Source organism: Zingiber officinale, chromosome 3B (genome assembly GCF_018446385.1).
Source record: "Zingiber officinale cultivar Zhangliang chromosome 3B, Zo_v1.1, whole genome shotgun sequence".
NCBI lineage: Eukaryota > Viridiplantae > Streptophyta > Magnoliopsida > Zingiberales > Zingiberaceae > Zingiber > Zingiber officinale.
In genome coordinates this window covers 41,832,016-41,844,814 of record NC_055991.1, presented here as the reverse complement: position 1 = coordinate 41,844,814, position 12,799 = coordinate 41,832,016, and the positions used below count along the sequence as shown (strand labels likewise).

General features: G+C 36.5%; 1 protein-coding gene across 1 annotated transcript; it reads left to right on the top strand.

Annotated features, from left to right (window-relative positions):
* The first annotated feature begins 1,884 nt into the window (after positions 1–1,884).
* Positions 1,885–12,205, top strand: LOC121968237 (plastid division protein PDV1-like). The gene is made up of 2 exons (XM_042518697.1): positions 1,885–2,284; positions 11,671–12,205. The coding sequence occupies exons 1-2, from the start codon at positions 1,994–1,996 to the stop codon at positions 12,151–12,153; spliced, it is 774 nt and encodes a 257-aa protein (XP_042374631.1). The 5' UTR covers positions 1,885–1,993; the 3' UTR covers positions 12,154–12,205.
* Positions 12,206–12,799: the final 594 nt, after the last annotated feature.

Here is a 12,799-nt window from a genome sequence, read left to right as displayed (position 1 = left end):
ATACAGAACAATTAATAGACTAGATTACCTAAAGTTTTAATCATAGAGACTATATTTTTGAACTTGTAGCATGATACCGGCCAAAAGAAAACAAAAACATTTACTTTTATTACTTGTTAATAATACACTAATTATTATTCTTGGTAACAATACACTAATTGCACACGAGGAACTTGCATAATATTTCCATTATTTCCATACATGTTCAGAAAACAAAAGTATCAACAATAGATTAGAGAAAAATGTCCTGCTATCACAACATAGTGTTGCTTATGACACATCCCCTGCATCGGAATTATGAAGTTATCTGAGGGATGAAGGCATTACTCACATGAATTATTATTACTTTTAATTATGAAGTTGTGTTTGTTTCAACAATAGGCTTCCAAGGAGTGTCTTCAATACCAGAATTGATGGTATTGCAGGCCATTACACCAGAACGAGAAACAATCACATTAGCGGCAACATAAGCCAAATCCAATTCATGCAAGAACTTTCATAGATTAAGACTATACGATATTAGCCATGCAATCTGAACTTTGTAAACTAATGTTACAAATTGTATATGCTAAAATATCAGCCAGGTAAAAGACCAAATATGTTCTTTCTGAAATTTAGGAAATTAACTTGTGCAAGTGCCAGAATGTTTATATCTATCAATTCTAGCATTGTTTAAATTTTTCACTGAAAGATTTCTTTTCGCAAGAAGTGAACATTTTAATCAACTACATTAGTCATTGTAATTTATTGAAAGATCATCAATTCATCAAACCAGAAAAGTTTCCTATAACAATAAGAAAAAAAAAAGTAAGAATGACAAGATAGGAGTTAATAGATATTAGAATCTCAATGATACACTGGATTGATAAAGGCATTGAACTTAAGAACATGTGGCATGCATAAGGAATGGAAGTGGAGAAGACTCACAGGCATTGAACTTAAGAACACGTGGCATGTATAGGGAAAGGAAGTGGAAAAGACTCACGGGTAAGAAACAATCTTCTGTTGATCTTAACAAGACACTCCATTCCGTTGAATCCATTAGCTCTTGTCTATCAAATGATGAATATGTTCTTGCACCGTAACAACATTTCTGAGTACATGTTCAGATCCTCAATGTTGATTGTTTTGATGCTGCCAGAGCCTTTGAGCACCAGGGCAACCTGAGCCTGATGAGGCAATGGTCAAGCTAGTTGAGGCTGGCCAAGTTCTCAGCTAGGGCTAAGGCTGTGAGTTTGGCCGCAGCTAGCCTCACGAGAACTTGCGTGAAGAGGAGATTGAAGGGAAGAGGTTAATTTGCATGCTGCTGGAGAGGAGATCGTGCTGGACAACGAAGATCTAGAATCAATTGAAGGAGGGAGAGGAGAGAGTGAGAGGAATTGGAGAAAAAATCCGGATTGAAATCCCAATAATTTAATTTAGAGATTGAATTTAAATTCTGTCATTAAATTTAATAATAAAAATATATTTTCATCATCAATTTCTTATAATTTTTAGTTGTTTTGGTAATGAAATTATAATTTTATGATTAATTAGTGATAAAGATATATTCAAAAATTAAATTTTTTATTTTTTATAGTTATTAAATATATAAAGGTATTTTGTAAAAAAAATTATAAATGAAGAGCTGTTTTCCTATATATATTTTTTAAAGGATGTGGATTTTTTTTTTTGTTGTAAATGATAATGTTAAAGTTGAGACCTTTTGATTTCCTGCTTAAATTAATTACCTCTCAGCTAAATTTTGTATTGAATGAGTGTTCTGTCTTACCACGTGGAGGCCGGTAACGCAGAAGCTAGACGAACGGTGTTCCCTGTCTTGCCCTCCGCAACTCAATTCGTCGTGTCAGTTGGTTCGTGGCAACTTTTTTTTTTTTTGTTTGTTTTCATTTTTCCGTCCTCCGAACGGACCGGAGCTGCCTCGCAAAAGCTGTCGTGAGAAAACAAGCAGGTTGCGAAACCCTAACACCTTCGCCCTCTAAAGGAATGCGAGATGGCGACGGAGGTAGTTCTGGAGAGGATCTGGGTTCTCCATGACAAGGTCAGCGACGCCATCCACGACATCTCCCGCGCTAACTATTTCCGCTCCGTCAGTGGCCTCCGGGGCCAGGCGGTTCCTCCTGAGGAGGGAGGGAATGAGGAGGCCGAGGAAGGGAAGCGTGGGTTCGTGTTAGTCAAGGATTTTACGTCGAAGGATTGCGAAGCTGCCATGGCGGAGGTCAGGAGCCTCGGCGCCATCCGGTCCGCGTTGGAGAAAGTTGAAGAACAGCTCGACTTCTTAAATGTGAGTTCCATTCATACGACTGCTAAATCTTCATCCATAAAGTAACGCCTGTTTCGCATCTTTCTTGATTGCTATTTGATTAAACTGTTCGTCTGTTGATTACTCTCCAGTCTCCCCCATTGATTGATCAATAGATGAATTCTTGATAAAGGAAGAAGTATTTCTAATCAAATGTTAACAGGACATTTTGAAGGTTCTAATTTGTCAGCAATTATGTTATTGAGTCTTTATTCTAGTAATTTCTTGATGGTAGATGCTAATCCCACGTGATTTCTTTGCACATCTGTGATTGACCAATACCTAGTTCTTTCATCTTGTTAAAAAGTATAAGACAATTTGAAATAAAGGTTGAAGAAAAAGTCACAAAGTGCCTGCCATATATAGATTTTATAATTCGTTTGGCTTGTTGGATACTTATCCAGTTTTTTTTCTCTTCTGTCAAATTATGGATTGTGCAGAATTGTTATAAAGGATCTGGATTTTGTTTCTGTGCACATGAGCTAAAACTTATGTGTGTTTGTGTTTCTTTAACTTCCTCATTCACTCTTACAATGTTTTCCTACTGTATTTATGTTTCTTTAATCTCCATATTCTCTTTTACAATTTTATCTACTTTGTTTGCGCCTTATTCTATGTTAGAGGTACTAGGTTAATAGGGTTAGCAGTATAAAAGTTTTTGTCTCACTTTTAAGTGTGATTTAGTTTTAAGTGTTTTGTGAGGACTCCTATATATGCTTATGTAATTATCCTTTTAAGATAGCTGCAAAAAACGTTTCTTCCACAAAGGTATTCCCCTTAGGGCAGGCCCTCATCAACATCCTGTCATCCATCTATGCTTTCTCTCCTTTTGCCTTTGCTGAATCAAAGACTCTTGTTGAATTGTTACTTTGTCCAAATCAGTCGTGCCTTCTGCACATCTTCCTAATAGAGCACCACCCAGTGTGAGTTTCTTTCATGTAAGCAAGCCCTTCTTCCACATCAGCATCCCTACATGTTGAAGCTGCCATCCACTAATTCCCACAGGTTCCCTTCTACTCCTCATGATCCCTCATCCACATGATGCCCTCCTTATGGGATGATCTATGCACACTCATGCTAACATCCTTGTTGTCCTCTCCTGTGATTATGATGAAACAAGGACTCTATTGTTTTCATGGCTGCAACATAGGGGGATTCACAACTCAAGGCCATTGTGGCCACCTTTTCCACCACCATGGTGGTGTTCTCAGACAGACAAAACTTCCAATTTTGTCTACCTGGATCTGCCCAGCAATACCATCAGCTATGAGCGTGCCTGCAGAAAACTCGACCAGAATTGCTGCTATGCTGTTGACTCCTTCCTTTCCTGGTGGAGGGTTACTATCCTCATTAAACATTCAAGTGACTACTTGCTCGAACCCTGGTGTTAATGACTTCCTCTATCTTGCACAAAGATCCTTCCTGGAGCATTATTGCTGCCACCATCTTCTCTAGGCCAACCTTCTAAATCGAATAACTCTCTAATGCTTTCTTTTGTTTGCCACTGTAGCCACTTGATTTAAACTCTCCTTGTTATAGATCCAGCTTTGACAAAGATGCTCCTTCCTTTCTTCTTTGTTTCCTTTTGCTTCGTCTTTGCAAAAACATCTTCCTCTCCTCATTTCTCTTCATTCTTTGAAAACCAACTGTATTAATGTAGTGAATTTGCATCCTTTGAGCCATTAAAGACCTAAATAGAGAAAAGAAGTGGCTACTTTTAACAAAAGGTTATACCATCTATCTCTCGTGAAGATTTGCAGCGTAAAAACTTCATGTTTTCAATTTGCTACTTCTAACAAAGAGTTGGGTTGTGCTATCCTCTTTCCTCTAGGTACCTTGAGTTGTTTCCTTTTTCCCCTCCTATTTCGATCAATTAGTGTGTTAGTGGATGCACGCTTGTTGTTGTATGTGCCACTTTAGGAAGAATCTCACTCAAAAGACTTATTCTTATGGTCTCTCTAGGAACTCAACTCTAGAGGGGGGATGAATAGCGCTACGAATTTAAAAAAAAAATGAATAGATAGTAATTAAAGCAGGTAAATCAATCAGACTAAGAAAAGCGGAAATAAATTAAATTTGATTGATTTAATAAAGTAAGACAAAGGCAATAAAGCATGCAATAGATTGAGCCAACAATTTAAGCATACAAGTTGATCAATTAAACTAGAAGTATAGATACGCAGCAATTATAAAATGCAATTCTTATTTCTAATTTCTCCTTGGTGGTGGAATCTTAAAAAAAAAGAATCTAAAAAGTTTAAGCGTAATAAAACAAATAAGACAACACTAAAATAAATAAAAATATTACTCTAGGTGTTGCCGATCAGAAATGAAGTACATGTTGTGGCGTGTCACATCACAGAAAGCGAAAGAGTACTTAGAGTATAAGAACATGAATGAATTTTGTGTAGATGAGTGATTTTTAAGCTTTGCCTCAAAACAACCTTATATAGGACTCCTAGTCACTTGGAGCCCTCCCGATCGCTTGTAGAGATGCTGACATGGCTACAACTTCTATCCATAAGATAACGTTAACAAATCTCTCCGATCGCTTGTACAACCTACGGTCGCCTAGGTAGGGGTCAAACTTCATCTTGACCGCCTTGCTCGGATTGTTGATAACGCCATCTCCTGGTAAGTTGCTTTGGTGGCCCATATGTTCTAGTCGCCCCTACCTAGCTACGGTCACTTGGACCCTCCGAAATCCCTTCGTCGAGAGTTATCACCAACCAATCGCCCCCGAACTCCATCCAGTTGATTGAAATTGTTGAACATGCTTCCTTGCAGTTGTTACACGTAATGAGTAGAATATAAAATATAAAGTTATTCGCACTTATGTTGGATCAAGATGTTCATCCTCCGGCTGACTCATCTAGATTGAGTGGCCAAGCCGCAACACCCAGCTATTTCCACTTAAACTTGTTTGCCAATTTTTCAGCTCTCAACTAACTTCACCTGGACTTGACTCACCTAACATCTAACTAGGAATTTGTCAACCAAGATTTAATCACTTAGACTTGATTCACCTAATCTCTAGCTTGGAATTTGTAATCACTGGACTTGATTCACCTAGCATTTAGCTAGAAATTTGTTTACCAAGCCTTAATGACTTGGACTTTAGATGCCTAGATCCACTAAGACAGTCATTTCTTGATTCACAACGAGGACTTTAACACCTGTCAAGGCACCTGTAAACTTGACACAACTAGTTAGATCACAACTAACCTAACTTAATCTTAGTCTTATTTCAAACTGGGTTAAATGTTGTGCATTTAGCATTAATAATCTCTCTCTTTTTGATAATATGAAAACTAAGTTAAAGTTAGTAATTAATAATAAAAAATTACTAAGGATTTTGAATTTATATTTAATATATAAAAGAAGATAGAATTAGTGCAGTTATACATGAATATAATAAATGAATAATCAAATAAGGAATTAAATTTGGAAGTTCATAAACACTTGATTGATTTTTGTCTTCTCTTTTTATCTCTCTCCCTTTTTCATATATAAAAAGATGGGTTAAAACGCAAATAAAGCATGACATATAGTCCAAGTGTAACAAAGATAAGTTAACTGTGGATAGATTCAAGTCAGATCAAAGTCAAAGAGATAAGTTAACCAAATAAAATTTAAGTCAAATAAACTTAAAATTAAAGCAAAATGCAAACCAAGCTAAAAGTTGGACTCTAGAATCCAAGTCAATATAGTCAAACGGTAAACTGTAAGTTATAAGAAGGTTCAAGTATAGGCAACTGTAATAGAATAAAGCATAAGTCAAGGATAAGTCAACTAAAAGTCTAGATCCAAACTACTACAGAGGTCAAATATTACAGGTCCAAACCAATTCAATCATAAAGGTTAAGACTAGTTAACTAAAAGTCACTACAAGTCAATGTGAATTCATATAAGTCAAGCCTAGTCTAAGAATTAGTCAAGCATGTAAGTATTAGACTTATAACAAGACAAGACTTAATAACTTAGGTTTTAAATCATAATTAAGTTAATATGACTTTAATAATTAATAGGCTTTTGAATGGTCATGTAAGTATATATAAGTAAGCTCAGTAAGCAATAGGCTCAGAATCATCTCAAGTAGGCTCAAATATCTACTAAGTCAAACATGGTAGGCTACTCATGTAAGTTATAAGTAAGCTTAATAGTCAAAATCATAATGTAATACTTGTAAGCATAACTATGAGTATCAATTTAATTTGCACAAGTAAGCATTAATTTGAATGAAAAGGTGAGTGAACACTTAAGCATTAGGATAGAGTAAGTTGATAGGTAATATAAGTGTTGATATGTGAGTGTTAAATGATCTTTAATAAGTGAATAATTAAACAAGCTTTTAAGTGACTAATTTAAATCTTTTAAATCTTATGTAAGTAATGGGATTAAGCAAGGTTTAAAATTTTGACCCGTGCCGAGATTTCGGTCCTGGACCGGAACGATACGATTTCGGTACCGTATCGTGCCGTGCCGATATAGTTTCGGTTTTTTTTAAATATAAAATATATTAATTAAAAACTAAAATATTTAAAAATAAACAAGATAAAAAATAATCTTTTAGAAAAGGAAAAGATATGAAAATAAATAAATAAATAAAAATTTTATTATAATTTTAAAATTAAAATAAATGAAATATAAAATTAATTAGATAATTTTATTAGGGTTTAATAAAGTCTCTTTAGATTATCTCCACCATAACTAAGAGTTGATTAAAAAAATTAACCTAAGTTTAATTAAAAAAAATCTGAAATTCGACACCATTCGCGAGCCCGCACGACTTCGGTGTTGTCACAGGGTTGCACGATCAACCATGGCCGCGGGGATTGTATGACTCCTTCGGTGCGACCACGTTGGTCGTGCGACCCCTCTGCAGTGACCGCGGTCGCACAATGCCTCCACGACAGCAAAAGGGTTATGTGGCCTCTCCACTACTATTGCAGAGTCGAGCGACCCCTCTGCGAGGTCGCGTAACACGTCGCACCTGTCGTGGGTCTGGTGTCGAGATCGTGCCGGTGCCGAGCGGAACGAGACGTTTCGCCCGTTTGACCGTTTCGGCGCGGCACTTTAAACCATGGGATTAAGTAAAATCAAGTTGGTAAGTGGCTTTGAAATCAAATGAGTTCTAGTCAAAATATGTAATCATGTATTTTGACAAATAAGCTAAGTATCAACATCTAACATCTGAAGTTAAGTTTAACTTTACAGTCAAAATAAGTCAACATTAAAATAAGTCAAAATAAGTCAAACTAGCTAAACCTAACAAGACCTAAATCCTAGTATGAGTAAAAAGTTAGCTCCCCCTAAATTGGAGGTATATTTCTTTTCGTCCAACAATTCCTATCTTCTCCTATGTTTGAGTTAGAGTTAATATGAGTTGAATCCATATAATGAGCATGATATTTGGGAATCCAATACGAATTATGTCCTAGTCGGTTATAACGTAATTTCTTATTTTGTCCAAAAGTATCCTCTTATTGGACCGTAAGACATTTGTCTAAAGCATAAGCTAGGTTAAGTGTGTATATGTCATTTTTCTTAACTCCTAATGAGGTTAAGTTTGGTTCTTCAATGGACTTAGTTAAAAGACATTTTATTTTATAGCTAGTATTGCACAATTTATTCATTCTAAGCAAATTGGACAAGGAATTTTCAACATGCAAAATTTTCTCAAAATTTAAATTTAAAGGGATGTTACTTGACTAACCTTTAACTTGCCTTGTCTAAATTTTGACTCGGGTTGAGCTTCATTTGTTGAGTCCTCGATCCATAAGAGCGGTGCAGCTTATTTGTTCTGATTTAGCTTCTTCATTTTTTGCACTTAGCTTTTCCCAAAGCTTTTTTGCATCTTTGAATTAAGCGTGAGTTAGACCACAAAGGATGATGGTAGTAGCTTTTCCATTTGATTGGACTACTTGCTTCATGCTGCTTGTCCATGATTCGAGCCTGCATAGCTCATCTTTTGTGTCTCTTGGCAAGTTGGTTCCATTTTGGATACTTTTCTAGCATTCCGAGTCAATTTTAAGAATTTCTTCAACTTTTCTCCTCCAATTGGAAAAACTTTTGTCATTATAAAGAGGAGGGCGCATTGTGCTGAATTCTTCCAATAAAGACATTCTGCAAATAAGTATTTGTTCAAGTTGTATTAAGATTTAGGATAGGGTATGAGTTTGGTATGATTGTAATTAGGGTTTGGATTTTGGTATGGGCTAGGCTCGGATTATTAAATGTTTTGATTTGTTTGCCACTTATTCAGAGCACAACGTTCGACCTATGTTAGATTTAGGTTTTGCTTTGGGCTAATTGAGAAAAAGTTTTCAAAATTGGTTTCCAAGTCTTGGAGAGACACATGAGCCTTCTTGAGTAACAAAACAATGACTACTTTATAAGACAAAGTCTTTTTAAGAAACAGGAGCTAAATTAACTTTAATACAATGCCTTGATCTAACTGGTTTAGAGTGAGGTGAGTTAACTTCTTCTAGTTTCACTTCACTACATAGTACTCCTTACCCAACCTTGATATGCACGTAACCAGACTTTCCTAGCGTACTATTAACTCAACCCGCTCTAATACCAAATTGTAGAATGAAACTCGATGCTAGAGGGGGTGAATAGCGTTATGAATTTAAAAAATGAGCAGATAAGAACGAAACAATGACTACTTTCTAAGACAAAGTCTTTTTAAGAAACAAGAGCTAAATCAACTTTAATACAATGCCTTGTTCTAACTGGTGAGTTAGCTTCCTCTAATTTCACTTGACTATATGCATCAGGTAGGGTACTCCTTACCCAACCTAGACATGCACATACTATCAGCTCAACCACTCTAATACCAAATTGTAGGATCGAACTCAATACTAGGGAGGGTGAATAGCGTTATGAATTTAAAAAAATTAGCAGATAGTAATTAAATCTGTTGAATCAATAAGCAGAAATAAATTAAACTTAGACTGATTAAATCAAGTTAGACAAAGACAATAAAATATGTAATAAATTTAGCTAACAGTTTAAGCATGCAAGTTGATCAATCAAATTAGAAGTATAGGCACGCAGCAGTTATAAAATGTGATTTTTATTTCTAATTTCTCTTAGGTGCACCTAGAAACCTTCTAGAAAAAGAATGTAAGCGCAATAAAACAAATAAGGCAATACTAAAACAAATGAAAATATTAATTTAGGTGTTGCCGATTAGAAATAAAGCGCGTATTGTAACGTGTCGTAGCACAGAAAGCGAAAGCACTTAGAGCACTAGAACATGAATGAATTTTGTGTAGATGATTGATTTTCAAGCTCTGCTTCGAAACTTCTTATATAGGACTTCTCTGGTTGCTTGGAGCCCTCCCGGTAGCCTGTAGAGGTGCTGACATGGCTACAACTTCTATTCGTAAGATAATGTTAATGAAGCTCTCTAATCACTTGTACAACCTACGGTCGCTCAGGCAGGGGTCAAACTTTATCTTGACCGCCTTGCTCAGATTGCTGATAACGCAATCTGCTAGTCGCTTGGAAGCTGCTCTGATCGCTCGTATGCTCTGGTCGCCCTGACCCAGCTATGGTCGCCTAGACCCTTTGAAAGCCTTTCGTCAAGAGTTATCACTAGCTAGTCGCCCCCAAACTCCATCCAGTTGCCTGGAACCGCCGAACATGCTTCCCTTCCATTGTTACACGTAATGAGTAGGATATAAATTGTAAAGTTACTCGAACTTACGTTGGGTTTAGATGTTTAGCCTCTAGACTCATCTAGATTAAGTTACCAAGTCGCAGCACCCAGTTGCTTCCACTTGGACTTGTTTGTCAAGTCATCAACTCCACTCTACTTGGACTAATTCACCTAGACTGCGGCTAGAAATTTATTTGTCAAACTTTAATCACTTGGATTTGATTCACCTAACACTCAGCTAGGAATTTGTAAATCAAGTCTTAATCACTTGCACTTGATTCACCTAGCCTGCCGCTAGGAATTTGTTGCTTGGTCTCCAACCAAGACTTAGCTCATGCTTGATTCCCCATCAAGACTAGATCCACTAGGACTTAGTCACTGTCTATCCAGTTCACAACTAAGACTTTAATACCGTCAAGTATCCTGCACCTGTAAACTTGACACAACTGGTTATATTACAAGTAAGTGAACTTTAATCTTAGTCATATATCAAAACTCTGGGTTAAATGTTGTGCACTTAGCACCAACACTCTCTTCATCCTAATTTCATTTCATCCTCACTCCTTATCCTTTCTTTGTTTTGGCAAATTTTCGACCCTCGTGCGGATGAATATGGCCCACTAGCAGCCCAAGGATACAATTGATGACACCTTCATTGCCTTCATGATGTTCTCTAGCGGTATATCTGTAGTTACTTTCAACCCTGACAAGAAAACAAAAAGGAACAAGAATAGAAAAGAAGAGAGGAGGAGAGCTTTCAATGTCAAGAGCACACACAAAATGATCTCAATCATAAGTGCTTTGGTATATTGGGCTTGAATCCTCACCTCTTCTTTTATAGAGGTTGGCCTGTCAAACTTGTACCCATTGAATAGTTGCAGCCTCTTAATCAGATAAACCCATATGAATTAGCCACATTTGTTAAGTTTCAAATTTAAATTAAGTAGAAGTGGGCCTATATAAAGAGAAAATAATATTCTATGGTGCATCGACATCCATATTTATACCCGGTTTGGCATGACATGGTGAGGCACATCATGTGTGCTTATATGTCTGTTTGATCAAAAAGCCCAACTAGGTCGAACATCACATCCCCTAGAAAGCCCCAAGGGCTTAAAGAAACATGGATGCTTGTAAATGTAAGTTTGGTAAAACTCATGATGCTGCACTAAAAGTGCAAGAGAACCTTTGAAGTTTTCTCCACTATTCAATGGTTTCCACCATTCTGAAATTTGAGTTTTCCCTCTAATTTTCTCATCAAATGGCATTAGGTTAATAGAGCTAACGACATGAAGGGTTTAATTTTAAGTTTAGGTTTTTTACATAGAATCCTATATATACAGTAGATACACATCGAATTGTTCCTTCCACGATGTAAGTGAATGTCTCCCTTCTCCAAACTCAACATTTACATTATTTAGAAATTTCTTTTTGACTGTTTTCTTATGCACTTCAAACCTTAAACAGCACCAAATATAACTAATTTCTTTTACTAGTGAAATTACTTTATCAAATCTAAGGTAAATATGTTTCACAAAAACATTTGATGGGTCATTATTTGTGCCAAGGCATGTTAGCACAAAAGTCAATTCATGTTTTATTTATTTATTGTTATCAGACTGGATTACACTTGATCATTCCCTCTCTTTTTTTCATACTGGATTATGATAATAAAGTCTATACATGATCTATCCAACAGATGATACATTCGCAACAAGAAGTTGAACGTAGTGCAGCTATTGCAAGCTTGGAAGAAAGTCGACTCATTCTTGCTATGCGATTGACTCATCATCAGGAAAAGTACAAGTTTATTCAAGATGCCACCGCATTTTATAATAATGTGGACGTGAGCCATTTTTTTGCACCAGACGTCTCTAGTGAAAATGACAGGACAAGGAGTCAGGAAGGTACGAACTCAAAAGCTCAAGAGGGAAGAATAGAATATAGATTACTGCAAAAGTGCATTTCAAGAGTTGCTATAGGTACAAAATCATTTAGATCGATGAGGATAGACGGTGCTTTAGGGAGCGCAGCTATGTTTGCTGTAAGTATGCTTGCATTTCTCCAGCTGAATCAATTTGCGGTCAAGTGCGAAGCAGGACAAACACAAGCTCAGACATTCTACAGGAAGAAAACTTATGTACAATTCATGCATTTTGATGTTTGGTCAGCTAGAGGATAATGAAGTGGAAGAGTTTGAAATTCTAAAGATGTCATGATGGAAAATTCAAGCATTTTGATGTTTGGTCAGGCAGAGGATAATAAGGTGAAAGAAGTTAACCTCTTGAATTATAAGATTTGAGGTGCTTGCATATAGACCTGACCACGGTTCGGAACCGACGGTTCGACGGTTCGGAACCGCCGGTTCGACGGTTCCAGGCAGGTCGACCCTTAACCTTAACCGCCCAAGACGGTTACGGTTCACGGTTCAGAACCGCCGGTTCACGGTTCGTCACGGTTCAAGATTAATATGTTAATAAAAATTAAAAATTAAAAATTAAACATTAAACATTAAAAATTAGAAATTAAAATTTATTAAAAAAAGGGCTTGCACTTATTTAAGTTGCCTACGTATCCCTTTAGGGGAATCAAAGCTCACGTAGTTCTTTTACATTTTTATCCTTTTACATTTTCATTCACTTCCATTTCCTGTTCCTGTCGTTTTGTTCCTTCAGTATCAAAATTTTTAACTTCGTCATCTGAAAGTTGCATTCCTTGGATTCTTTTCTCCGCTCTGGTCCAATCGTCCAGTAATGCTTGAGCTTCCAATGAGTCGGGAGACAAAGTTGATCGTCGTTCATCTAATATGTTGCCGCCGACACTGAACG

Excerpts from the sequence above, each read along its gene's own strand:
- LOC121968237 (XM_042518697.1), top strand. The coding sequence starts at position 1,994 with ATGGCGACGGAGGTAGTTCTGGAGAGGATCTGGGTTCTCCATGACAAG. Across the intron at positions 2,285-11,670 it reads AACAGCTCGACTTCTTAAAT|ATGATACATTCGCAACAAGA; the intron begins GTGAGTTCCATT and ends TCTATCCAACAG.